At 39.7% G+C, this 26,222-nt stretch overlaps 3 protein-coding genes across 3 annotated transcripts; 2 read left to right on the top strand and 1 right to left on the bottom strand.

The window, feature by feature from the left end:
• The first annotated feature begins 370 nt into the window (after positions 1-370).
• LOC109216550 (putative protein TPRXL) lies at positions 371-8,181 on the top strand. The gene is made up of 3 exons (XM_019380710.1): positions 371-544; positions 5,897-6,126; positions 7,839-8,181. Exons 1-3 carry the CDS (start codon positions 371-373, stop codon positions 8,179-8,181), a joined length of 747 nt encoding a protein of 248 aa, XP_019236255.1.
• A 9,972-nt stretch (positions 8,182-18,153) lies between these two features.
• LOC109216552 (B-box zinc finger protein 19-like) lies at positions 18,154-22,247 on the top strand. The gene is made up of 5 exons (XM_019380713.1): positions 18,154-18,609; positions 19,647-19,743; positions 19,889-20,004; positions 20,095-20,331; positions 21,067-22,247. Exons 1-4 carry the CDS (start codon positions 18,517-18,519, stop codon positions 20,317-20,319), a joined length of 531 nt encoding a protein of 176 aa, XP_019236258.1. The 5' UTR covers positions 18,154-18,516; the 3' UTR covers positions 20,320-20,331; positions 21,067-22,247.
• Positions 22,248-22,428: 181 nt separating this feature from the next.
• Positions 22,429-25,350, bottom strand: LOC109216551 (fructose-bisphosphate aldolase 1, chloroplastic-like). Its single transcript, XM_019380711.1, has 6 exons — positions 25,112-25,350; positions 23,827-24,096; positions 23,638-23,747; positions 23,466-23,556; positions 22,958-23,227; positions 22,429-22,865 (listed from the first exon to the last, which is right to left on the bottom strand). Exons 1-6 carry the CDS (start codon positions 25,280-25,282, stop codon positions 22,587-22,589), a joined length of 1,191 nt encoding a protein of 396 aa, XP_019236256.1. The 5' UTR covers positions 25,283-25,350; the 3' UTR covers positions 22,429-22,586.
• Between the last annotated feature and the right edge of the window lie 872 nt (positions 25,351-26,222).

The raw sequence follows: 26,222 nt of genomic DNA, 5'->3' as shown, positions 1-26,222 counted from the left end.
AAATTGGAGTGGAAATAACCAAGGAAATTAGGGGGGTAACAATCAAGGCGGATGGAACAACAATCAATGCAACTGGGGGTCGGGTTTTCAAAGGCTCCTGATGTATCAACAACCGAGCAACCTGCCTCCCAATCCTTCCTATGGTCCAAGTTCTTCAAACAATGAGATGGGACGTATGGAAAATATGTTTAAGCATATGATGGAAAAGAATGCCTATTCAGATGCCCAACTTGCCTCACACAACACATCAATCCACAACCTAGAAGTTCAAATAGGGCAAATCTCTCAAGCACTAAATTCTCGTCCTAAGGGGGCACTACCAAGTGATAAGGTAGTAAACCCAAAGGGTGGAAACAACACGGGGCGTGCCATGGTCGTGACCACAAGAAGTGGAAGAGGTGGGAATGCACCCACATCAAGTCAAAGGCAACTTGTTGAAGATTATCAAGTGGTGAAAGAAGAGGAGGTCCCGAACAATATAGTGCAACCTAATGAGGAAGTTCGAATTGATACTGATGATAGTGTGGAAGATACTCAAGAGGAGGTGAACCAGTCTAGGGGTCATATTATTGACATACCGAAGCCGATAGTGCAAAAGTCTAAAACCATTACCTAAGCCTCCACCTCCATACCCTCAAATACTTGCCAAGCAAAATGGTGAGAAGTTCATTCAAATGATGAACAGTCTATCAATCAATGTGCCATTAGCTGAAGCCTTGGAACAAATGCCCGGTTATGCAAAGTTTATGAAGGATCTCGTGACTAAGAAGCGGTCAATGAATTTTGAAACCATCAAATTCACTCATCAAGTGACTGCAATTGTGCATTCAATGGCTCCTAAGTAGGAGGATCCCGGTGCTTTCACGATTCCTTGTACAATTGGAAGTGCCGAGTTTGTTAAAGCTCTTTCTGATCTTGGGGAAAGTATCAATTTACTACCCTATTTGGTTTTCAAGACTTTGGGAATTAGGCAACAAAGACCCGCCTCTATGAGATAGCAAATGGACGATTGTACTATGAAGAGGCCCTTGGGTGTGATTGGAGATGTTTTGGTTTGATAAATTCATTTTTCCGGCGGATTTTATCATTCTAGATTGTGAAGTTGATTATGAGGTGCCGATTATTCTTGGGAGACCTTTCCTTACTACGGGAAAGGCTCTTTGTGTTGTTGAAGCCGGAGAACTTACATTCTAGGTTGGTGATGAAAAAGTGGTATTTCATGTGTGTAAGTCCATGCGGCAACCAAATTGCAATGAAGTGTGTTCTTTTGTGAACTTGGTGACCGATGCTATTGTTGATGAAGCAAGTGCTACAATCACTCTTGGTGACTGTCTTGCTCAACTTTGATGATAACGAGATGGATGGCTTCATGGAGTGTGTCAATTCATTGCAAGAATGGGGCCGTACAACTATGTACCCCGAAAATTATCCTTGGATCTTGATAATAGGACTCCTCCTACAAAGCCTTCTATTAAAGAGCCTCCTACCTTGGAGTTGAAGCCATTGCCTCCACATCTTCGGCATGAATTTCTTGGTCCTTGTTCTACTTTATCGATTATTCTTTCCTCTTGTTTAACTAACGTGCAGGTAGACTCCACATTGACGGTGCTACAAAAAAGAAAGAAGGCCATTGGATGGACCTTGACGGATATTCGGGAGATAAGCCCCACCTTTTGCATGCATAATATAAAATTGGAGGATGGCACCAAACCATCTATTGAACATCAAAAAAGACTCAATAAGGCTATGCAATAAGTTGTCAAAAAGGCGATTATCAAGCGGTTAGATGTCGGGGTTGTCTACCCTATCTCTGATGGTTCGTGGACTTCTCCGGTTCAAATTGTCCCAAAGAAAGGGGGCATGACGGTGATCGCCAATGACAAGAAGTTGATTCCTACAAGAACGGTGACCGATTGGAGGGTGTGTATGGACTATCGCAAGCTCAACAAAGTCATAAGGAAGGATCACTTTCCACTTCCTTTCTTAGATCAAATGCTCGATAGATTGGCCGGCCTTACTTTTATTGCTTTCATGATGCATATTCAGGCTACAACCAAATTCTTATTGCTCCGGAAGATCAAGAGAAAACAACCTTTGCATGTCTCTATGGTACTTTTGCTTTCAAGCGGATGCCATTTGGTTTATGTAATGCACCGGCGACTTTTCAAAGGTGCATGATGGCTATTTTCAGGGACGTGGTGGAGGATTACCTTGAAGTTTTCATGGATGACTTCTCGGTGGTTGGAGATTCTTTTGATGATTGTCTTGCAAATTTGGACAAAGTGTTGGCTAGATGTGAAGAAAGAAATTTGGTGCTCAATTGGGAGAAATGTCATTTCATGGTCGAGGAAGGCATTGTCCTTGGCCATAAAATCTCAAAGAATGGAATTGAAGTTGACAAGGCAAAGATTGAGGTGATTTCTAAACTTCTACCTCCAACTTTGGTGAAGGGTGTGCTGAGTTTCTTAGGCCACGCGGGTTTTTACCGGCGCTTCATCAAAGATTTCTCTAAGGTGGTGAACCCGTTGTGCAAGCTTCTTGAGAAGGATGCTAAGTTTAACTTCAATGAAGATTGCATGAGAGCTTTTAAATTGTTAAAGTTCAAATTGACAACTACTACTATCATCACCGCTCCAATTTGGAGTGTACCTTTTGAACTCATGTGTGATGTAAGTGACGTAGCGATTGGGGATGTTTTGGGGCAACGTATCAACAAGAGTTTTTATCCGGTCTAATATGCTAGTAAGACCCTGAATAGTGCCCAAGTCAACTATACCGTTACGGAGAAAGAGCTCTTACCATTGTGTTTGCAATTGAGAAGTTCTGCCCGTAATTGATGGGTGCAAAGTCATTGTCCACACGGATCATGCAGTGCTTCGTTATCTTATGAGAAAAAAGGACTCCAAAGCTCGGTTAATGAGAAATTTGATATTGATATCAAAGATAGAAACGGTAGTGAAAACCAAGTGGTGGACCACTTGTCTCGTTTGGAGGAGGGGAGGTCGCATGATGGCCTTGAAATCAATGACTCCTTCCCCGATGAGCAACTCTTAGCAAGTTCAATGAAAGAGGTGCCATGGTTCGCAGATTTAGCAAATTTCCTTGCGTGTGGAATCATCCTGGATGAGTTCTCTTCAAACCAAAGGAAGAAGGTCAAACGGGATTGTCAAGATTATTATTGGGATGAACCATACCTCTTCCAATTTTGTATGGATGGGGTGATTAGAAGATGTGTACCGGAATAAGAGCAAGGCAAAATTCTTAGGGTTTGTCATTCTTTTCTATATGGTGGTCATCATGGTGAAGCGAGAACGGTAACCAAAGTGCTTAGTTGTGGTTTCTATTGGCACACTCTTTACAAGGATGCAAGGGAGTTAGTGAAAAGGTGTGATGAATGTTAACGGGCCCGTAGAATCTCAAAGAATAGTAAAATGCCTCTCACTACCATTTTGGAGATTGATATTTTTGATGTGTGGGGTATTGACTTCATGGGCCCTTTTGTGAGTTCTTGTGGAAATACCTACATCTTGGTCGCGGTGGATTATGTGTCCAAATGGGTTGAGGGCGTTGCTTTACCCAACAATGAGGCGAGAAGTGTGGTAGCGTTCTTGAAGAAGAATATTTTTACAAGGTTTGGTACTTACGTGCAATTATATGCGGGGGGTCCACAAGTTTGCAACAAGTCTTTCGACACTTTACTTGGAAAGTATGGTGTGAGTCACGAAGTCACGACTCCCTATCACCCATAAGCTAGTAGGCAAGTAGAAGTCTCTAACCAGAAGATAAAGAGTATTTTGTCCAAAACGGTGAATACTAATCGGACAGATTGGTCCAAGAAGCTTGATGATGCATTATGGGCTTATCGGACGGTTTACAAAACACCTATCCGAATGTCACCATACCAGTTGGTGTTTGGAAAAGCTTGTCATCTTCTGGTGAAACTAGAGCACAAGGCCATGTGGGCTCTAAAGAAGTTGAATCTTGATTGGGAAGTAGCCGCTAATTGGAGGGTTGCAAACTTGAATGAATTGGATGAGTTTCAGTACCATGCTTATGCAAGTTCGTCCTTGTACAAAGAAAAAGATGAAATATCTTCATGACAAATACATTTGGAACAAAGAGTTCAAGGTGGGCGATCTTGTATTGTTGTTTAACTCGCGGTTGAGGATGTTTCTTGGGAAGCTAAAATCTAAACGGAGTGGTCCTTTTGAAATTGTGGGTATGACACCTTTTGGTGCATTAGACTTGAAGAACAAAAACAATGAAGTATTCTGAGTCAATGGTCACCGGGTGAAGCACTACTTGGGAAAGGTCGGAGACAGCCACGGGGTGGCGGTCATTCATTTCGCTTGAGGGTATTTTGAATTATGCCGCGACGTTAAATCAGGGGATTCTTGGGAGGCAACCCATGTTTCTTTTCCTTTTTATTTTGTAGTTAGGTGTTATTTTTGTTCTAACTTGAATTGAAGTGTGCTACAGGGCTGAGTGTGACTTGCAGGAATTGTGAATAAAAATATGGCTAAGTGTTCTAAGGAATGCGGACCGCAGTTGATTTGTGAGGACCACACACTTGTAGGTGCTATAGCAAAAGAACAATGTGGCAGCACATTTAGCTTGCGGGCCGCACAATCAAGATGTTGAAAATACCAACTCTTTGAAGTTCCTGTCAGTGCGGAGGTCGATTTGCGGTCGCACATGAAAATGTGCGAACAGTAGATGAAAAGCTGAGATGAGGTCCCAAGGTAATAGAGTGCAGACCGCACATGAAAATGTGCGGCCGCACTCGTCCTTCTTCCCTCTTCGCGAACCAGTAGTATAAATTGAGGAACGGGGAAAAATTTACACGTTTCACTCTCTAAACCAAAAATTGTGCTCCAATTGAATTTTCTTGGAGATTTCATCTGTCCACAAGCACAACCAGTTTGATCATTCACTCATTACACCCACTCTATCTGGTATGATTCAATTTCACGTTAATCTTTTTAGTTAGTTTAATTTGTAGATTTTTAGTTCTTTTTAGGCCATTTGTTATTCGAGATCAATGGTGTGTCCATGTGAGGTAAATATGAACTAGGTTAACTTGATACATGATCTATGGGGACTGGGTTAGTGAAATTACATGTTTTTATAATGTTGCCATGTCTAATTGTGCGAGAATTTGAAAAACCTAAGTAGGAAATGTTGAGATGTACGTACTTACTGAAATCTGCGCCCGCATTTTAAAATGTGCGGTTCGCAGATGTTGATTTTAGGGAAACTAAGTGAAGAAGAAATATGCGACTGTAAGTTAAAATATGCAAACCGCAAAATTCCCATTGCGGCCGCAGAACAGCACATTTATTGTCATTAGAGAGTCCTTACTTGGAGACTCTAATGTGCGGGCGTAAGCTTAATTATGCTGACCGCAGAAACCTCTTGGGGCCGCAATTTGGTCATTTCTCTGTCATCAGAGAGTTGGCATTTTTGGGATTCAGAGGTGCGGCTGCAAGTCAAATTTTGCGGACCGCACTTCACTTCTGCGACCGTACAACAAAAATGTGCGGTCCGTAAGTCCCCATCTGCGGCCTCAAGTGAAATTATGCGTACTGCATATCACTTCCCTACAAGCATGATCAAAATATACAACATCACTGTGTCCTCTGGTTTATCTTTTACTTGCATGTCTCATGTGTATGTTTGAACATTGAATTGCAATTAGCAATCGCCTTTGCTTGATACAGACAATGGTTTGATCTAAAGGATGAGGCGACACTTCAAAAGGGAGAGGTGAACCTTCTCGAGCTTGAGGAAAAAATGCCTTAACCCTTGGCCAGCCAAAGACAATAAGGAAGAAAGCAACAGCCGACAGAGGGAGAGGTGTAGACCTTTCCGAGACTAGCTCATATGTCCCGTCTAGGGAAGTATCAGAGGGCATTTCAGCCTCAAGCAGCCGGCCATACAGTCGAGGTCGCAGGGGAGACACCAATTCAGGGACGAGCCGTCCTCATCTCATAGCACTTCCAAGGGATCGGAGAGTGCTAGTCAGGCTTCTGAGTCATCGGCCACACCAGTTCCTGAGGCACAGGTTCCTACACCAGTTCATGACATAACTGATGATGGTAGAGGGGGAGATGCCACTACCACAAGGTTGGAGAGATCAAAGAAGAAGGAGGTTTTGTGCTCCTTCTTGCTTACGTTTTGATTACAAATTCTTACAAAATAGTCCCAAAAGGCTCATAAGTTGTGCTTGATTGCAGGTTTGATCAACAAAGTGACGAGATGTCAAAGATCGTCTCAAAAGGAGTGAAACCTGCACAAGTACCAAAGACAAGACAAAACTCAGGAGAAACAGACCTAGTGCGGCCGCAGTACACTTTGCGCGGTCCGCACTAGGGAGATTCAGAGAGATGCCAAGTGCTAAGGATCAAGCTTGTGCGGTCCGCGGTCGGGTTTGTGCGGACCGCGCTAGTTGCCACCGCGGCCGCAGTCCATTCTGTGCGGTCCGCGGAGCCTGAGTTCAGAGAGCCAAGATTTCAAGTCCAAGAGCCTAGTGCGGCTGCAGTCCATTTTGTGCGGCCCGCACTGACCCCGCATGGGTATTTTTGTCCAGTTTTTCCAGCTTAGTATAAATAGAACCTTTTTCCATTTTTAGAGTATCAGATATTTTAGCACTGTAGTTGCGCTCGTGAGAAGACCTTTCTTAGCTATTTTTGGCATCTTTACGTAGTTTTAATCATTGAAACTTTGTATTTACTTTAGTAATTAATTAATATGTCTTTCTCTTCATCTATTTCTCTGATTTTCTCTTCAAGCATGAGGAGCTAGACCCATTAGATAGGGTTGTGGCTCAACCCTAGTGTGGGTAATTGATGGGTGTTGTAATTTAAGGTTAGATTGATTATGGGTGTTTGTTATTTGGGTCAATTTTATGGTTTAATTTATAAATTAGTGGTTGCAAACACTAGTTTGTGCTTAGTAGACTTGGGCTCTTCTTGAGAAAGAGAGCCTAAGTCTCCAAAATTGACTCAACAAGGAATTGGGATGGACTCAAGAGATTTGATAGTCCCAATTAAAGGGTTAAACCTCGAGAGAGTAATTACCCAACTTGAACCCTAGTTGCTCGGGCAAATATGCATACCCAATTGGTCTCGAGAGAGTCAATTGGGAAAAACCACTCTTTCTACCGAGAGGTGTAGAGTGGGTAGTATTGAGCAACGGTTATAACATATTTCCCCAATCATGTCAATCAAGCCTTAGATGCAATTAACCGTCAATTAGCCACTAGGTTAAAGTCACTACCCTAGTGCTTTTTAAACCATTAGATACAACCTGTAGCAATTTACTCTTAGCTTAATCTAGTTGCAATTATATTGTAGTTTGATCATAGTAGAATATAAAGAAAATCCCAAAAATTATGAGAAGATCAATTAAGAACACCCACGCAATCCTAAGCTAAATAGATACTCGACTCCCTTCCTAGCTCCCTGTGGATTCGATCCCGACCCAAAATCGGGTAAAAGCTATTGCGACCCTCTCTCGCTACTTTTTAGTGGTGCGGAGTTGGCAGCGATCAACCACCAAGACCACCACCACCATGGATTGCTGCTAGGCTTCCCATCCACCAGAGCACTCTGAGTTTTGAGATGAAGGGGTCGCAAACCATTATTTGTAGCAGACTGGACCCGAGCCAGAATGTAACTCACCTTCTGATTCCTCGGGCAGTTCTGGTGGCTTCCATCATGGCCGGGTACCCAATCAATGTGGGTGTCGTGATGTCGGCCAACATCTGTTTGATAGAACGATAGATAGCTCGTCCTACCCTATCCCAACACTAGTATAGAATATCTTACGGATGCCAGGGTAGAGCCGAGGGATTTTGACACAAAGGTGAAGCCAAAAAAGCCTTTTGATTCGTGTTCTCTTATGGATGCGAGAAACCCGAAGAAGAAAGTTCAGCCTCCTACCACCACAAGACGGTCTAATGAGCCAGAAGTGGTAGTTTCTGAGACAGTTGATGTTCCATCCACTTCAGCCCAGCCTTCCTCCAGTGCCACAGCTATGCCTCTGCCATCATCCACAGCCCCTCCTACAGCTCATGCCATAGCTCCTGCCACAGCCTCAGCTCTTAGGCCAGTGTCCATTCCAACTTCCCCACTATCTACGCTGCGAGTCTCCCAGACATTGGCGAGTCTGAACAACTAGATGCGGACAGCTACTGCAAAACTGTCTGACTTGTCCAGTATTGTTGCAGCGCAGTCCATTTCTCAGGCACCTCAGTTTCCCCCGACCATTAATAAGACATTTAAGAAGCTCCTAGAGAACCAGAAGATGATCATGGCTACCTTGGTACAACACGGGTCAGTGATTGAAGAGCTAGGTAAGGAAGTAAAAAAGATGAGGAAGTCCCAGGCCAGCAAGAAGTCAATGGATAAGCTCCGGAGAGAGGTGAACAGAATTGCTACAGCCGAAAATCTTCCATTTGACATGCTACTTGACCCGCACCAGTCTGCCCCAGATCCTACAGCCCCATCTGCACCGGTAGCACTAGCTGGCCAGTCTGAGGAGCCAGACCTTGCTGGCGACACTGCTGAGGCAGTACATGAGATGTTCGCCAACCCAGCCACACCTAGAGTAGAGGATGATAAGATCCAGTTGGCTGATCTGGAGGGCAATGACATTGCTGGGACACAGAGATGTCCAAGGAGCCATAGGAAGTTTTCTTCATCCTTTCCTCTTTTACTATTATATTACTAAGCACTAGGGAAAATACTTACTTTTACTCATGGAGGGTGGAGTTTATTTGACACATTTGGTACATTCTGATACAATTCTCCTGTAATAATTTGATGATATTCTTTGTCTTCTTATATGTATGTATATACCTTCTCTATCTATCTCTCTCTCTCTCTCTCTCTCTCTCTCTCTCTCTCTCTCTCTCTCTCTCTCTCTCTCTCTCTCGTTATGTATATTTATTCTACCTTTAGTTGTTTTTGCTCATTAGTTTCTTTATTGTAGTTTTTCACTTATTAGCTTCTTTATCTTTTCCTCTTTTTAGTTCTTGTTTTGTCACGTAGATTCTTTTTATGTTCTAGTAGATAATAAGCATTTGATTTTCTTAACGTCACGGTTCTTTCTAAAGGTAGTTGTTGTGTGAGCCGGGCGACTCATCCCAACGATGGATGGCGTGACAACCTTCTTAAGGAAATGAGTCAATTTTTGTGTTTAGGTAATAATAGTAGTAGTAATGAATAAAAAGACCTAATTAAGTCATGCTCGAAGAGCGAACCATGCTTCAATTGGCACCAACACACTTAACTACGTGCTTATGGTTAGAGATAAGATTTTTAAAAGAAATAGCTCTAGTTAGTGACTTTGTGACTCTTGAGTTGACTATGGCGATCATTGAGTGGTTTAATTGGACCATAGTTATCTTTAAACTTGAATGTGGTCATTGTAGGTTCTCGACTCTATCCTCTTTTACAATCTAGTTGCGTGAGGGTGAGATAAAATGTTGTTAGTCCAAGTATCCGTGCGAAGGGTCTAGAACTTGCCCCGAATATGTTTCAAGGCGAAATCCTAAGTTTTGCTTGGTTTTAGAAGTGATTGTAGGCTCTCCTTGGCCCGTTTGAGTTTTATTGCCAACCAATGTCGTTATCCCTAGTCAGCCCCTTTGAGCCTCTAGCCTTTCTCATTTGATAACTATATTATAAGCCTTTACCCATTTTGTCGTGACCCTCTCTTGGTACCCGAACTTTCCTTAACACTCTTGTCAAAATAAATGGCTTAAAACATAAGTTTGGGGGAGAGATGAGGAATTTGAAAAAGGTATCAAGGCACAAAAGAGAAAAGAAATGATCTCTATGAAAGAGAAGTCAAGAAAAGAAAAAGGACAAAAAGAAAAATGCAAAAGGTGAATAAGTGGAAGGGTTGATGGATTCCAAAAGAGGCAATGATCCCATACAGTGATAAATCAAAAAGGGAGAAAAAGAATGAAATAATCAAGAAAGAGTGATGTTAAGTCTCTCTAGTCCCCAATGAAAAGAAAGTGCCTCTAAGAATTGGGAATTGTGGGCCGAGAAATGAAAGATGGAGTGCTTAAGGAAAGGTGTAACCACTTACCCATATGATGTCCTACCCAACTCAAAAGCCATCATTACATCCCGAAAGAAGTCCTACTTGATTTCAAACCTAGTGAGCTTACATTAGTGGCGATCTACATGAGGGGCAAGCCTATGGTACTTGAAACCGTACTTGTGACATTCTCTTGTGAGAGATGAGTGAGCCTTTTATGAATCTTCGTATTGAGTGCGAACTTCATAATTGAGCTTTGCAAATGGAAAATAGAGGAGGAAGAGTTTGGAGTTCACCATGGCCAACATGATAGAACAAGAGTCCTTATGAGTTAAGTCAATTCTTGAAGCTCAAATGTCACATTAGAACTATATGTGCATGAATATTTGACTTGTCACCTTGTTTATGGTGCATGAGTAGCGTGGGTAATTGTTGGTCCCAACTGATGTGTGAATGGCTCACCTTTGACTCGCTGAACTGACCCTTATCTTTAGGAGGTGGGAACTAATTTATTTGTTTGAGGACAAGCAAAGACTTAATTTTGGGGGAGTTGATAAGTGGGGATTTTAACTACTTATTAGCACTTTTTGTTTTTGTCTTAGTTCTAAGTATTGATTTATGTTCCCAAAACTAATGAAAATATGCAAATTACAGGAATGTTGGAAGTTCAGTTTCCCATGATGAAATCCGACTAAAAAGGAGTGTTCCAAATCACAAGGCAATAAAGGGCGCGGAAGCAAAGAAGTGCAGTTCGCAGAAGAAAGTGCAGACCGTAGAATTCCATCTACGGCTGCAACCCAAGCTAAAGAACCCAATAGGATTTTGACAAATGTGCGGTCGCAAAACAGGTTCTGCACTGACAAATAATTCCAAGATTAAAGAGTGTGCAAAAGACCAAGTCCTGACGCCTTGCTGAAGTGCGGACTGCACAAGAATTGTGCGGCCATAGAAAACTCTTTGTAGCCGCAATCTAGAAATGTGCGGCTGCAAAATACCATCTCCTGCCAACTGAAAAAATCTGCGAACCACAAATGGAATTATGCAGCCGCAGAACCTCCCGAAGGGCATTTTTGTCAGCGAATTTTGGCCTACTATAAATAGATGAGTTTCACAAATTTAAGTCAAGTTTTGAAGAAAAAAATTGTTATAGTCGTTACCCTATACTACTTTAGGAAGTTTGTAACCATTTTAGTGTTTAAACATCATCTTTTACCTTTTAATCTTTTATTATGAGCTTAATTAGCTTTTCTTCTTTATTTTCTTCAATTCCCATTATGAGTAGCTAGATTCTTACTAGGGTTGTGATTCAACCCTAGTGTGTAAACCTTATGGGTATTTAATCTAATGTTTGTCTATGATTGGGTGTTAATTATTTAGCTTAGTTCATGCTTCAATTTTAGAATTAATGGTTGCATATACTGATTCATGCCTTTTTGGCTTAACCTCTACTTGAGAAAGAGGGACCTACTCTAGGATAACTTGGCTAACAAGTTATTAGTCTAATTGAGAGTTTGATTAGCCTAATTAAAGGGTTCAAACTAGAGATATGAGAACCCGACTTGAGCTCATATCAACTATTTTGTTTGATACCATTTGGACTTGAGAAAGGCTAATTGGGAAAAATCACTCTTTGACCGAGAGGTATTGAGTGGGCAATATAGAGTTGAGAGCTATAATACACCCCAATCAACAAAACAAGTATTAACATCTTTAACCCATTAGGCAAACACCTAGGTTATGGTCACATCCCTAGGCTTTTAAACTATTTGGAAAAACATCAAAAACAATCGTTAGTTTCTAGTTTCTTTTCCTTAGCTTGCAATCATTAGAGTAATAGTAGAAGTAGAAATCAAAACTTTGTTGTGGAAGTGCAAAATTAGTTAGTCCATTCACTCTTATCAAGTGTATACTCCTACCACCCATTATAGCCCCATGTAGATTCGACCCCGACTCATAGTTGGGTAATTTATATTGCATACGACAGTATCATATCTCTTTTCGAGGTGTTTTGTGGGCGTCATCATTCCTGGTGCTACTACAACTATTACTGCTAATGTTACTGCTAATGCCGCTACTGCTACTACTGCTGCTAAGGCTACTGCTACTGCTACTGCCACTCCTGCTGCTGCTACAGCTACTGTTGCTACTGCTACTGCTCCTGCTCCTGCTCCTGCTCCTGCTACTGCTACTGTTACTGCTACCGCTACTACTACTGCTACTATTACTACTACTTCAAGAAGTCAGTAGATAAGCTAGGTGAACAGAATTTCTACAGCCGGAGATCTTCCCTTGGACATGCTACTTGACCCGCACCAGTTTGCCACAGATCCTACAGCCCCATCTGCACGGGTAGCACCAGTTGGCCAGTCTGAGGAGCCACACCTTGCTGTCGACACTGCTGAGGCAGTGTGTGAGATGTTCGCCAATGCAGCCACACCTAGAGTCGAGGATGATGAGATCTAATTGGCTGATTCGGAGAGCGATGACATTGCTGGGGACACAGAGATGTCCAAGGAGCCATAGGGAGTTTTCTTCACCCTTTTCTCTTTTACTCTTATGTTAGTAAGTATTGGGGCTAATGATTACTTTTATTCGGGGGTGGAGTTTATTTGACAAATTTGGTACATTCTGATACAATTGGCATGTAATAATTTGATGATATTCTCTATTTTCTTATTTGTATGTATATACCTTCTCTCTCTCTATCGTTATGTATATTTATTCTATCTTTAGTAGTTTTTGCTCATTAGTTTCTTTATTGTAGTTTTTTACTTATTAGCTTCTTTATCTTTTCCCCTTTTTAGTTCTTGTTTCGTCATGTAGCTTCTTTTTATGTTCTAGTAGATAATAAGCCTTTGGTTTTCTTAACGTCGCGGTTCTTTCCGAAGGTAGCTTTTGTGAGAACCGGGTGACTCGTCCCAACGATGGATGGCGTGACAACCTTCTTAAGGGAATGAGTCCGTTTTTGTATTTAGGTAATAATAGTAGTAGTAATGAATAAAAAGACCTAATTAAGTCATGCTCGAAGAGTCAACCAAGCTTCAATTGGCACCAACACACTTAACGACATGCTTATGGTTAGAGACAAGGTTTTTAAAAGAAATAGCTCTAGTTAGTGACTTTGTGACTCTTGAGTTGAATTTTTCATCGAGTGGTTTAATTGGATCATAGTGATCTTTAAACTTGAATGTGTTCATTGTAGGTTCTCGACTCTATCCTCTTTTACAATCTACTTGCGTGAGGGGTGAGAAGAACTACTGTTAGTCCAAGTATCCGTGCGCAGGGTCTAGAACATGCCCCGAATGTGTTTCAAGGCAAAATCCTAAGTTTTGCTTGGATTGAGAAGTGATTGTGGGCTCTCTTGGCCCGTTTGAGTTTTCTATTTCCAACCAATGTCGTTATCCCTAGTCAACACCTTTGAGCCTCTAGCGTTTCTCATTCGATAACCATATTATAAGCCTTTACCCGTTTTGTTGTGAAACACTCTTGTGACATAAATGGCTTAAAACATAAGTTTAGGGGAGAGATGAGGAATTTGAAAAAGGTATCAAGGCACAAAAAATTAAAACAAATGTCTCTATGAAAGAGAAGGCAAGAAAAGAAAAAGAACAAAAAGAAAAATGCAAAACGTGAATAAGTGGAAGGGTTGATGGATTCAAAAAGAGGTAATGATCCCATAAAGTGAGAAATCAAAAAGGGAGAAAAAGAATGAAATTATAACAAAAGATTGATGTTAAGTCTCTTTAGTCCCCAATGAAAAGAAAGTTCCTCTAAGAATTGGCAATTGTGAGCCGAGAAATGAAAGATGGAGTGCTTAAGAAAAGGTGTAACCACTTACCCATATGATATCCTACTCTAACTCAAAAGCCTTCATTACATCCTGAAAGAAGTCCTACTTGATTTAAAACCTAGTGATCTTACATTAGTGGTGATCTACATGAGGGGCAAGCCTATAGTACTTGAAGCCGTACTTGTGACATTCTCTTGTGAGAGATGAGTGAGTCTTTCATGAATCTTCGGATTGAGTGTGAACTTCTTAAGTGAGCTTGGAAAATGGAAAGTAGAGGAGGAAGAGCTTGGAGTCCACCATGGCCTACATGATAGAACAAGAGTCCTTGATGAGTTAAGTCAATTCTTAAAGTTCAATTGTCATATTAGAACTATATGTGCATGAATATTTGACTTGTCACCTTGTTGATAATGCATGAGTAGTGTGGATAATTATTGTTCCCAAATGATGTGTGAATGGTTCACCTTTGACTCGCTTAAATGACCCTTAACTTTAGGAGGTGGGAACTAATTAATTTTCTTGAGAACAAGGGAAGACTTAAGTTTGGGGGAGTTGATAAGTGGGGATTTTGACTACTTATTAGCACCTTTTTGCTTTTGTCTTAGTCCGAAAGTATTGATTTATGTTCCCAAAACTAATGAAAATATGCAAATTGCAGGAATGTTGGAAGTTCGATCTCCCATGATGAAATCTGACTTAAAAATGAGTGTTCCGAAGGCAATAAAGGGCGCAGAAGCAAAGAAGTAAGGTCCGCGGAAGGATTTCTGCGGCCACAGAAGAAAGTGCGGACCGTAGAATTCCATCTGCGGCCGCAACCCAAGCTAAAGAACCAAACAGGATTTTGACAAATGTGCGGACTGCACATAAATTGTGAGGCCGCAAAACATGGTCTGCACTGACAAAAAATAATTCCAAGTTCAGAGAGTGTGCAAAAGACCAAGTCCAGACGCCTTGCTGAAGTGCGGACTGCATAAGAATTGTGCGGCCGCTGAAAACTCTTTGTAGCCGCAATCCAGAAATGTGCGGCTGCAGAATCCCATCTTCTGCCAACTGAAAAAATAGACCGCACATGGAATTATGCATCTGCAGAACCTCCCGAGGGGCATTTTCGTCAGCGAATTTTGGCCCACTATAGACAGAAGAGCTTCACAAATTTAGGCCAAGTTTTGAAGAAAAAAGTTGTTATAGTCGTTACCCTTTACTACTTTAGAAAGTTTGTAATCATTTTAGTGTTTAAACATCATCTTTTACCATTTTAATCTTTGATTATGAGTTTAATTAGCTTTTCTTCTTTATGTTCTTTAATTCTTATTATGAGTAGCTAGATTACTAGGATTGTGATCCAACCCTTGTGTGTAAACCTTATGGGTATTTAATTTAATGTTTGTCTATGATTGGGTGTTGATTATTTAGCTTAGTTCATGCTTCAATTTTAGAATCAATGGTTGCAAACATTGATTCATGACTTTTTGACTTAGTCTCTACTTGAGAAAAAGTGACCTAGTCTAGGATAACTTGGCTAACAAGTAATCGGGCTAGTTGAGAGATTGATTAGCCTAATTAAAGAGTTCGACCTAGAGATAGTGAGAACCCAACTTGAACTCATATCAACTATTTTTTTGATACCCATTTGGACTTGAGAAAGTCAAATTGGGCAAAATCACTCTTTGACCGAGAGGTATTGAGTGGTAATAATACACCCCAATCAACAAAACAAGTATTAACTTCTTTAACTCATTAGGCGAACACCTAGGTTATGGTCACATCCCTAGGCTTTTAAACTATTTAGAAAAACATAAAAAACAATCGTTAGTTTCTAGTTTCTTTTCCTTAGCTTGCAATCATTAGAGCAATAGTAGAACTAGAAATCAAAACTTTGTTGTGGAAGTGCAAATTTAGTTAGTCCATTCACTCTCATCAAGTGTATACTCCTAACACCCCTTATAACTCCCTGTGGATTCGACCCCGACTCATAGTTGGGTAATTTATATTGCATACGACCGTATCATATCTCTTATCGAGGTATGTTGTGGACGTCATCACTGCTACTACTACTGCTAATGCTACTGCTACTGCTAATGCTACTGCTACTGCTACTCCTACTGCTACTGCTACTGCTACTGCCACTACTACTGTTGTTGTTGCTGCTACTACTGCTACTGCTACTGCTATTACTACTACTATTGCTATTGCTATTACTACTACTACTGCTACTGCTACTGTTACTGCTATTGCTACTGCTACTCCTACTGCTACTGCTCCTACTACTACTACGACTACTGCTACTACTACTGCTACTGCTCCTACTACTACTACGACTACTGCTACTACTACTGTTGTTGCTACTACTGTTGTTGCTGCTACTATTACTACTACTACTACTACTACTACTACTACTGTTGTTGTTGTTGCTGCTACTGCTACTATTGTTTTTTATGTTGCTGCTGCTGCCGCACCTGTGTCGGATCCTCCAAAAATGCACTAAATTTGGAGGATCCGACACGCACCCAACAACATTTTTAAAAAGTGCGAGTAACATAGACTATTACTGCTACTACTAGCTGGGAATAGGTTTTAGACTGGATAGAGAACTTCTACTACTACTACTAATATTATTATTATTATTATTATTATTATTATTATTATTATTATTATTATTATTATATGAGTTGAGCTAAATGAAAGAAATGAGGATTTATATAGCTCGACCCTAATTTGTTTAGAACTTAAACGTAATTATTATTGTTGTTGTTGATATACCTCAACAAAAAAACTTTTTAATCTATAATGAGTGAACGGATTTGTTGCTTTTGTGATAGGAGTATTAGTTTTTTGTTCTTCTATTTTTTGTACTTCTAATTAAAACTCCAACTGCATTTGTGTGTCTTGGATTGCTAGTGTTACTCTCAGTATAATCTCACAGTCCTGTCTATTCTTTTGGTAAGGGCCGGGGAGGTCTATTTTATATAGGTATAATCTTGTTTTTTGCTCTCAAGTGATTTTCATTGTTTTACATCAAATTAATAAATATATTATTAAACATTTGCGGATATATTTTTTCCCTTCCTAATACAATAATCGGATCATGCATGTGCTTGGTCGACATTGTTACTTTATCTGTATATCCACACGTTCATTCCGATCGAGCGCCCCAATAAAGTTCAAATGGATGTGGAATCCTCGTACCAATGTATCCATTTCTTCCCAAAATTTACTTTACTTTTCGTATGTAATCCTATTTATTATTAAATAGAATAGACACTACTAGATATTTGTCCCCTTTCACGGAGTATCCCAATGGAATAATATCAACAATTTTCTTTTATGCGTCTGCAACTTTATTCTTAAGTCTTGATTTTACATGTCTATACCAATCTTAGTAAGTGGAGGAATTCGACAATTAAAGAAATTTGTTTGTTAAAACTTTCTAAACCCATTGTGTCAATCGAGGTCTTCTGGGTGAGGGCAGGGCAATTTGAAACCCAACAACAGACAACAACATCTTAATTCATAAGTACATTGCGAGTTTTTGCCTCTGTCATACTGTTTTAGGCCTCTACTTATGGTTTTTTTTTATTTCCCACCCAGTATCCCGTACCAGCATTAGATCCCGAACCCCAGATTTTTGATCAAGGGAAGAGCAGCCCCATCCGGTGCACCACATCTTTTGGTGATTACTTGTGGGTTATCAATGCGTATTATTATTGCGTCAAAAGATATATAGACCAATGAGGTTTGATTAGACTTGCCTATGACACAACGATCAAAATTTTGGTATATGGAATTAGATGCATTTAACTTATATATACTTATAATAGAAACAATTTTAACTATATATCAAATTACTAAAAAATAATTTCTGTATAAGTAGTTATTCATAATTAGTGAAACTAGTTCAAAAATAAGTAGACAAATTGCTATGATGTTGTAAGTTATAAAGATAGCATAATCAATTTATATAAAATTAAGTTCAACTAAAATCGACATTATCAACAACTACACCGACAAGGCAACTAATGAATGCAGAGTAGTAGCACATGAGAAACTTGACAAAAAATGAAGCATTAGGGGACCAAATCGATTTAGGCAAGTCATGGAGATGAAATTTACGTACGGTTGTTGAAAACAAAAAAGGCAAAGGGGGCACGTGGCGTAATCATAGACCTCACAAGGTGGCTTGCATTAAAGAAAATCCAAAAAATGATGAAAATGGAGAAGCATCATTGAATAGACAAGTACTCAGTATTAAATTCGATGGGCCAGGTCTAAGATATGTAATTGGTGGTTGAGAATTGGAATTTTCATGGCCACCCTCTTTAATCTTGTGGCTGTGGAGCATTCCCTCAGTTGACGCCACCATATATTTTTCTTTACGGTTCCTCTAATAGATCATGGTGATATTTCTGGTCAAAACCCGAGAAAAATAATCCTAGTCCCACTTATTATCATTATCAATTAGTAGTAGTAGATTACTAAACAGCAGTTTCCTTTAAAGAAATATAGTTTGTGAGTTGTTTCCTGCATTTTGTACTAAGTATTCAACTTGACGTAAAGATCCAGACTTTGGAGGTTATTTGACGTATATTGAAGCGTTGTTGATAAAGAGTTGAAAGTGATAAGTAATGTTGTTAGCCTTTAAATTTGTGTTAATATTGGGGGAGTCCTAGAAATGAATAATGCGGACACTTTGTGACGTTTGTGAAAGTGCTGCTGCCATTCTTTTTTGCGCTGCCGATGAGGCTGCACTTTGCCGTGCCTGTGACGAGAAGGTCTAATTTTACTGTCAATCTAATACTCTTTGTCCTTTTGTACTTGCATGAAACTTGTATTTCTTCTTTTGGGTGTTTAGAGGTAATTAGTTTGTTGAATGTGTTCAGTTTAGCATTTTATTTGTTGATGGGATGGAATAATTGTTAAAGTCAACTTATATCTGCAAAAGGAACGGAATATAGTGAGTTGCAGATATCTTGAGTCGAGCGTAGTTATAAAATCTACAAGATAGGATGATGCTATTTTTAGGACTGAAATTAGCTATCAAAACGTACATCATTGCCTGAAATTATCTATGTGTGTTTTCTTTTTCTTTTGATAAGTGCGATTATGTGTGTCTTTGTGTTATTTAGAGAGGCCGTAATCTGTTGATCCTTCATCAACTTCTTTAAGGTCGAAAATCATGCTGACCTGTTATGCAAATTGGCATTTCTTCAGTATTTGCAACCAGGGAATCATTGCTTCTTCTCTCTGGTTTTGGTTTCATCTGTTCAACTACTTTAAGTTAGTAGGAGTAATTTCTTAGTCCTTAAGGGTTATTTTATATATCTATATGTTGGAATTTGTCTAGTGATTGTGACCTTCCTCGTTGTTGAATTATGCGATCATCTTATCTAAACGTTTATGCTATATTAGAGAGACACACTTCTGTTTACTTAATTATATCCTTAACATGTCCCTTCACGTGTAAGCCCAACTCTTTTTTATGGGTCAAGCATGTGGGAAAAATCTATTGATTACGAATTGTGGTGAGACATGAAACAAGAACTCCTGCCTACTTCTATACCATGTTGAATTATGTGGTCACCGTATCTAAAAGTTTAAGATGTTAGAGAGGGTACACGCTTCTATGCTCTTAATTATATCTTCAACACTACTCATTTCTGACCCAGAGGCATGAAAGGCCAAATCTACTGGAGTGCCATCTGAGTCAACTTTTTCTAGGTTTAACCAACTAATATTGACAATGCCGCTAAGAGACTTGATGTTCTCCATTCTTTTGGGCGTTTCTAATCGTATTCAGATTTGTCCATAGGTTCATATGTGTAATAAGCTTGCTAGTAGGCATGTGAGGGTTGGACTAGCTAAGCCCGATGATGTTCCTCGTTGCGACATATGTGAAAATGCACCTGGTACATGGAGTTTAATCCTCTTTATTCTTCAGTTCTTTAGTTTTTTCTTCTGATTCCTGTGATGTTATTTTGTTGTTTTATCCTACTCAATAGGGCGTGCAAAACGAACTAACTATTGCTAACTTCCTTTGCGTTACACGCGAAGCATTCTTTTACTGTGAGGTTGATGGAAGTTCTCTTTGTCTGCAATGCGACATGATCATACACGTTGGAGGTAAACGAACACACAGTAGATATCTCCTGTTGAGGCAGAAAGTTGAGGTTGGTAACTCTGTCGTATGAGTTGCATCCTACTCTTGATATGTGCACTGTGATATGCTTTGGTTCATCTTTCTATACTTTCTCATGTAGTTTCCGGGAGACAAACCTGGGCCTACGGAGGAGTTAGCCTGCAAGACATTAGATCCTAGTGAAAACAAGAGGGAATATAGTCACTCACCAAAGCCAATGGTTGAAGACAATCAACAAAATCGCAGATTCTCTCCTGTCCCAGTTTCAGATGGGAGTGCAGATGATCATGCCAAGAAGGACAAAATGATCGACTTAAATGTGAAGCCAAGTCATTATCATGGTTAGGCATCTAATCAGGTTAGGCACTTTACATCTCTCAGAATCAATCCCAGAATAACTTTGCCATATTTCATCAATAATATCTACTCAATAAAGTGTGAGTTTTCACATTTTCCTTTTTCATTTTAATGCTAAAATTGTATCATGTGAACTGAACTGTTTGAAAACATATAAAAGATGATGTTTGAAGAGGGAGAATTGACTGGTCTATAGAAGATAGATAATTTGTCAAGAATTCTGAAGTACATCAAAATTGAAAAAGAAAAAGAAAAACCAAAACAAAGTATTTACCACTTTGATTTCCAATCAGGGTAATCCAATTTGATCTGCATAAATGCTTATAGAGATATCACCTTTCATATATCGCCTTTCATTTACGGAGAGGAAATACGGTAAACTGGATGACTTTTGGTTACTGTGGAAATGTAAATCCTTTCTGAACTACTGGAGGTTGCTGAAATATCTGCTGATGAGATGTGCTTTTTTCATTTTCGTGTTTTCTTGCTAATGTCTCTCTTATAAGTCTCCTGGAATCCCATTCATGAATCGTTTCGTATAGAAGGTCCCTGCTTTAAGTTGCAGTCGTCACTGTCCAGTCTTTGTTAAACCAACTAGGATGATTCTATTCTTAGCCCAAAAAAGAGGAAGAAAATAACTTGACAGATTGTTCATGAAAAGGTTGATCCCATAGTATTTCCCTATTGTAAGGTTTTGATCATTACTTTATGAACTGTTTCTTTTTTACCTCAACAGGATTAATACATCTTGAGGGCTGTTCCAGCCAGATCGCATTTATGAAGAAATGTAAGTGAGGCGTCACACTTATAACTCATATGGCGTGCATGTTCCACCTTTGCGCATGTGATAGAAGATTCACCAATGTTATTGATGGAGCTCATTAGCCCAGATTAGTAGTCCAACAACATTCAGGCAGCTAGTTTATGATAAACTGCATGTTCTGATTGCTTTGAGGTCCTGCTGAAAAACTTCGCTAGTAATTTTTTGCTAGACTCGTAATCAAGTTTTGTCTTAGGATTTAGTTTAGCTGTTAAGACAGCATCGTAGAACTGCCTGCTGAAAGTTGTTGATGTAATTGAAGTTTAAGGTGATTTTGGCAGATGTTGCTGTTATCTTAAAATCTAAGATCACTTTTGAGTGTAGAGATTATTTTCATTGTTTCTTGCAGTTGTATTAAGGTTCATTAAAATTTTCTTTTATCAAAAAGAAAAGAACTTTAATACGTCACATCCCCGTAGGATGGTTTCTTTTCTAGCAAAAGGAATGGCAACAGAAACAACCAATTCTTCCTGCTTCGCCGGTAAGGAAGAAGAGGTGACTCCTACATTCGAAAGAAACCAAATAATTAAAAGAATTACAGAAAGCAGCTATGGAGAAAGTTTTCTGCTGAAATACAGGATTCCATAAGCAACAGTGAGCAAGAAGGAAGGAAAAAGAAAAGAAGAAACAGAGTGGAACATGAGTCCTACAGTGTGATATTCCACGAATGGGGAGCCTAGTAGTACGAAGAACTATTTACAACTAGGTGAATCATTTGCAGCTAACTCTTTGAGGGAATGGTAGTGGAAGATAATAGTTGGTGTGATGGCAGTTCTAGCTATGGCCTCAGCTGCAGTTCTGTAAGGCACAAAACTGTCGAGCAGATAGATTTGTGGATGTCTGCGTGCCAGTATTCAGATAGGAGTTCAATATGAAGATTATGAAACAGTTATAAGCCTGTACAAACGGAAGATGTACTTTTTGTCCTTCAACTATCATTAAATTATGTATCTCGTTGTCACAACAGGTCTGCATATACTTTACCTTCCCCAAACCCTACTTGTGGGATTTCACTGAGTTTGTTGTTGTCACAACAGATATGTAATTGCTCATGCATGAATCACCCCATCTTTTTTGTAGCAGTTATCCTTCCTATGCCCTTATGTTTCATTTCTATAGCTTTCAGTTTTTCTATTGGTGGACCTGCTCAACTATGCCTATGATCATGCTTTTGGATGTATATTAGAAGTGGATTTTTTTCTTCCTTTCTACTAAATTTGATTCTGATGGCATTTGCCACATGTTTGCACCTTTAACATTGTGAAGAAGTTGAACCCATAACATAAAATAGACCAAGCTTGATGAGTGTTATAAATTGCTAATTGCACAACGCTATATGAACAAAACAGTCTTCAGGAGCTATAAGCATTTATGCAGTTCGACTTAGCTACATTACACGCTTCATATTCAAACATCTATAGACTTTGGTAGACCACTTAGTAAACGTATCCCTTCACGAACATTCCCTTCTTGGCCTCCTCGGACTCACCTTCACCAGTGTATTTCCCGAGCTGGGCAAGAGAGTTGGCCTTTGCTCTAACAAGCAAAGCTTCCTGAGCTGCCTGCACATTTTCTGGTCTTCCACCCCATGTCTTGAGGCATGTGTTCTGAAGGGCTCTTGCATATGAGAACGACACATGCCATGGGTTGGGACCTTGGTTCATGGCGTTCAAGTTAAGAGTTGCCTCAACTTCAGATTGTCCACCAGACAAAAACTGTGTAGAACAAACCATGTAAACGATTAACAGTCAAGTTCTTGGAATTATGGAAAAATGTTTGATATAATAGAAATGTGGATAATACTTGCCATGATTCCTGGGACGGCAGGAGGGATTCTTTGGCGGAGGAGTTTGAGGGTGTAATCAGCAACTTGCTGTGGGGTGGCCCTTTCCTTGCACTCTGCTCCAGGGGTGACCATACTGGGCTTCAAGAGGATACCTTCAAACATGACATTGTTCTCGGCGAGGTAGAAGAACACTTCAGCCCACACCTTCTTGGCGACTTCAAAGGTCCTGTCAATGTTGTGTTCACCATCAAGTAAGATCTCTGGCTCAACGATTGGTACCAACCCATTGTCCTACAAGAATGAACCAGAAACTTTAACCATTATTCGTGTTGAAAGCTTAGAATAACATAGAGTTTAAGTTATATACACTGATTTCTTAAAATTATTTACAATATTAGTGCAATTTCATCTATTATAGCACATTACCTACTATTGTAGATAAATTTAACCTGCACAAAACTTGAACTCTAACAGAAATTCTTTCAGATTTGTGTGTTTCTGCTTCCTATATATAAACATGCCAACTTACCTGAGAAATGGCAGCATAGCGAGCAAGACCCCAGGCTGCTTCCTTAACTGCAAGTGCAGAAGGACCATTGGGAATGCTCACAACAGTACGCCTGTAAGATTCACAAGGGAGAAGTAAGATGAGCTTCAAGTTAAGCAATTGTTGTATAACTTACAAAAGAAAAGTGCTTTACCATTTGGCGAAACGGGCGCCTTGTTGGTAGTAAGCAGCCGAGCGGGAGGCAAGGCCATCTAGACCTTGACACCATGATTCATCGTTTGAGCCAGCCAAGGGAACAAGACCCTGTGAATATTCAAACTCTTAGAAATTCATGACCAAAGAAACTTATGACCTTTTAAATCACTAAGGTTAGATCTTTTACCTTGTCAACCTTAATACCAGGAACAATGTTCTGCTCAACCAGCACATCAACAATTTTCTTTCCTTCGACGGTTGATTGATAAAGTGTCTCCTCAAAGAGGATGGCACCAGAGATGTAGTCCCCAAGTCCAGGAACTGAAACAAGTAGAGTCCTGTACGCCTGGCGGTTAGCCTCAGTGTTCTCCAATCCGATTGAAGCTAAACGCTTCCCGCAGGTAGCATTGGACTCATCCATTGCCAAAATTCCACGTCCAGGGGATGCAATTGTTTTCTACACTCAATTCATTAGTTCAAATCAGCCACATATGCTTCATTTATCTCAAGAAAGTTCTAAAGAAACTCTTAACACTTATACTCAGAAAATTCTTACTGATCTCAGTATATCCCTTATTATATATATCACTTTATCTTGGTTGTAAATTTGAGCAAAAACAAACAATACCACTGTAAGAAAAATGATCAAGAACTGGTAATAATACATTCTTTCATCTTTTTATCAAGAAAAAGAAGGAAGAAAACAATAGCAAAACACTACTCTATGGGAATGGCATGCAAAAAGACAGAGGCAGATGGAGTGTATTGTTTATGGATTCAGCTAGACTTAATATTTCAACACGGAACATAAATATACATGTGAAAGAAACCGCTCAAATTTCCTTGGGTCCACGCATAAGGGGTGTTTATAGTACTATTTTTCTACTCTCTTATCTTTCAATTCCAGTTAGGGTTTAGACTGTGGAATAGGCGGTTGTTTTGACATGCCGTGACAACCACAACCGACCAGTAATTCCGGCCGCAGTTCATCCGTTCCTTCCGCTTACGCTACGCAAATAAGTAAGTTCTCGTTTTACGATTTACGCGTTAATCTAATGTGTTTAGTTTACTGGATTCCTTCATTTCTGCAATATCAAATTTTGGACCCATAGTTTTAGAAGTACAAAGAGTTCAATGCTAAGTAACCTTAAGGTTAAACTTATCAAGTTTAAATCATACAACTGCCTCCGCAAATAAGGCCCAAGGAAGCAAGCTCATCTTTCGTAGTTGCATAATACCATGCTTTAAAATTTCTTACTCCAGAGTAGTAAGAGATAGCTAAGCAGTTAAAAGAACACAAGACAGCTAACGTGCATGTTGTGACTAAGTAAAACAACTACCACATTAAGTATGAAGAGAATTAAAGTGTGTCATTCGCGATACATAAAATAGTTCAGTCGGACCTGCTCCTCCTGAAGACAAAGCAAATGAAGTAGTAGCTAGATAGGAAAATGTTATAAAAGAGCATGTACCGCGGTTTTAACGAGCTCATCGGCATAGGAGCTAGCACGGACAGTAAGAGCAGAGGAAGCAGCTGGCTGACAGCGGACGACGGAGACTGATGGCTGGCGGAGGGACTGCCCTTTAACAAACTCAGTCTTGTCAAGGACTGGAGATGTCTTGAGGAGAGATGCTGATGCCATTTTTTCTTTCTTTCCTTATCTTTTCTCTCCTCAGCTACGAGTTTTTCTTGTGTGTTCAATACAAGCGGAGAGCCCCGTGCTCACTTCATTTTATAGTTCCAGGAAGATAATATTATTTGTGGCCATTATACTTTCACCAATCAGCACGTGCCACTTGGCTTGATAACTTGCTGACTTGGCTTTACTTATGTAGGTATTTGCAAACTGATGGTTGGTTTTCATTAGTTTACTCCTTTTTCTTATTTTCCTTATCACTTAAAGTTGCTGTGTCACAAATTTAGCTCCTTTTTGGAACTTTGTAAAACCATAAATATGGTTGCACTATTGGACTTCCAATTTTTGCCAGTTAACCAATCATTGGACCCATTAGATTTGAGGCTCTGATTGTTCTAAAACACAAGAATACAAAAATTCCTAATGCAGCCTGATTCAGCTTCATTAAAAGAATACAAAAATTAAGTTGAGTGGCCACAATGCAATGACGTCAAGATTTAAAAGAATCTCCACTTTTAATTGAAAGATCCACCACCCTGATTCAGCTTCATTATTCGAAATAATTTTTCCATTTTAGCAAAAATACGTGATTTTGAAGTTCCGAAGAATCTCTTTCGTAAAAATGGTTGGTTAGTAGCAAGTTCCTCTAGCTTTATTTCCTGCGAAGGAGGCAAGCAACAACCTTTCAAAGAGTTGATTAATGAGATTGATAGTTCCTATAAAATTGACTGCATTTGAACGATCAAGGGAAGATGTATACTTCCTTTCCAACATGGGTCCTCATGAAAATCTCCACACAAATTGGCATTAAAGTCACATATTTCTTCTCTTTTGCTTGTAACATCTGAAGAATGTATTACATTCGGGTCCATCATGCCCAAAAGATCTGCCAATATATTCCACATCTAAATTCTAATCAAGGAAAAGTGAGCACATTATGAATCTC

This window comes from Nicotiana attenuata, unplaced genomic scaffold, assembly GCF_001879085.1.
Source record: "Nicotiana attenuata strain UT unplaced genomic scaffold, NIATTr2, whole genome shotgun sequence".
Taxonomy (NCBI): domain Eukaryota; kingdom Viridiplantae; phylum Streptophyta; class Magnoliopsida; order Solanales; family Solanaceae; genus Nicotiana; species Nicotiana attenuata.
Note: the sequence above shows the minus strand (reverse complement) of the source record. Positions and strands in the feature narration are given on the sequence as shown.

Excerpts from the sequence above, each read along its gene's own strand:
- LOC109216552 (XM_019380713.1), top strand. The coding sequence starts at position 18,517 with ATGCGGACACTTTGTGACGTTTGTGAAAGTGCTGCTGCCATTCTTTTT. Across the intron at positions 18,610-19,646 it reads GCCGTGCCTGTGACGAGAAG|GTTCATATGTGTAATAAGCT; the intron begins GTCTAATTTTAC and ends ATTTGTCCATAG. Across the intron at positions 20,005-20,094 it reads TGTTGAGGCAGAAAGTTGAG|TTTCCGGGAGACAAACCTGG; the intron begins GTTGGTAACTCT and ends TTTCTCATGTAG.
- LOC109216550 (XM_019380710.1), top strand. The coding sequence starts at position 371 with ATGGTCGTGACCACAAGAAGTGGAAGAGGTGGGAATGCACCCACATCA. Across the intron at positions 545-5,896 it reads TGGAAGATACTCAAGAGGAG|GGAAGTATCAGAGGGCATTT; the intron begins GTGAACCAGTCT and ends TGTCCCGTCTAG. Across the intron at positions 6,127-7,838 it reads GGAGATGCCACTACCACAAG|GGTAGAGCCGAGGGATTTTG; the intron begins GTTGGAGAGATC and ends TACGGATGCCAG.
- LOC109216551 (XM_019380711.1), bottom strand. The coding sequence starts at position 25,282 with ATGGCATCAGCATCTCTCCTCAAGACATCTCCAGTCCTTGACAAGACT. Across the intron at positions 23,557-23,637 it reads GGCGCCCGTTTCGCCAAATG|GCGTACTGTTGTGAGCATTC; the intron begins GTAAAGCACTTT and ends TGAATCTTACAG. Across the intron at positions 23,228-23,465 it reads GCTATGCTGCCATTTCTCAG|GACAATGGGTTGGTACCAAT; the intron begins GTAAGTTGGCAT and ends TCATTCTTGTAG.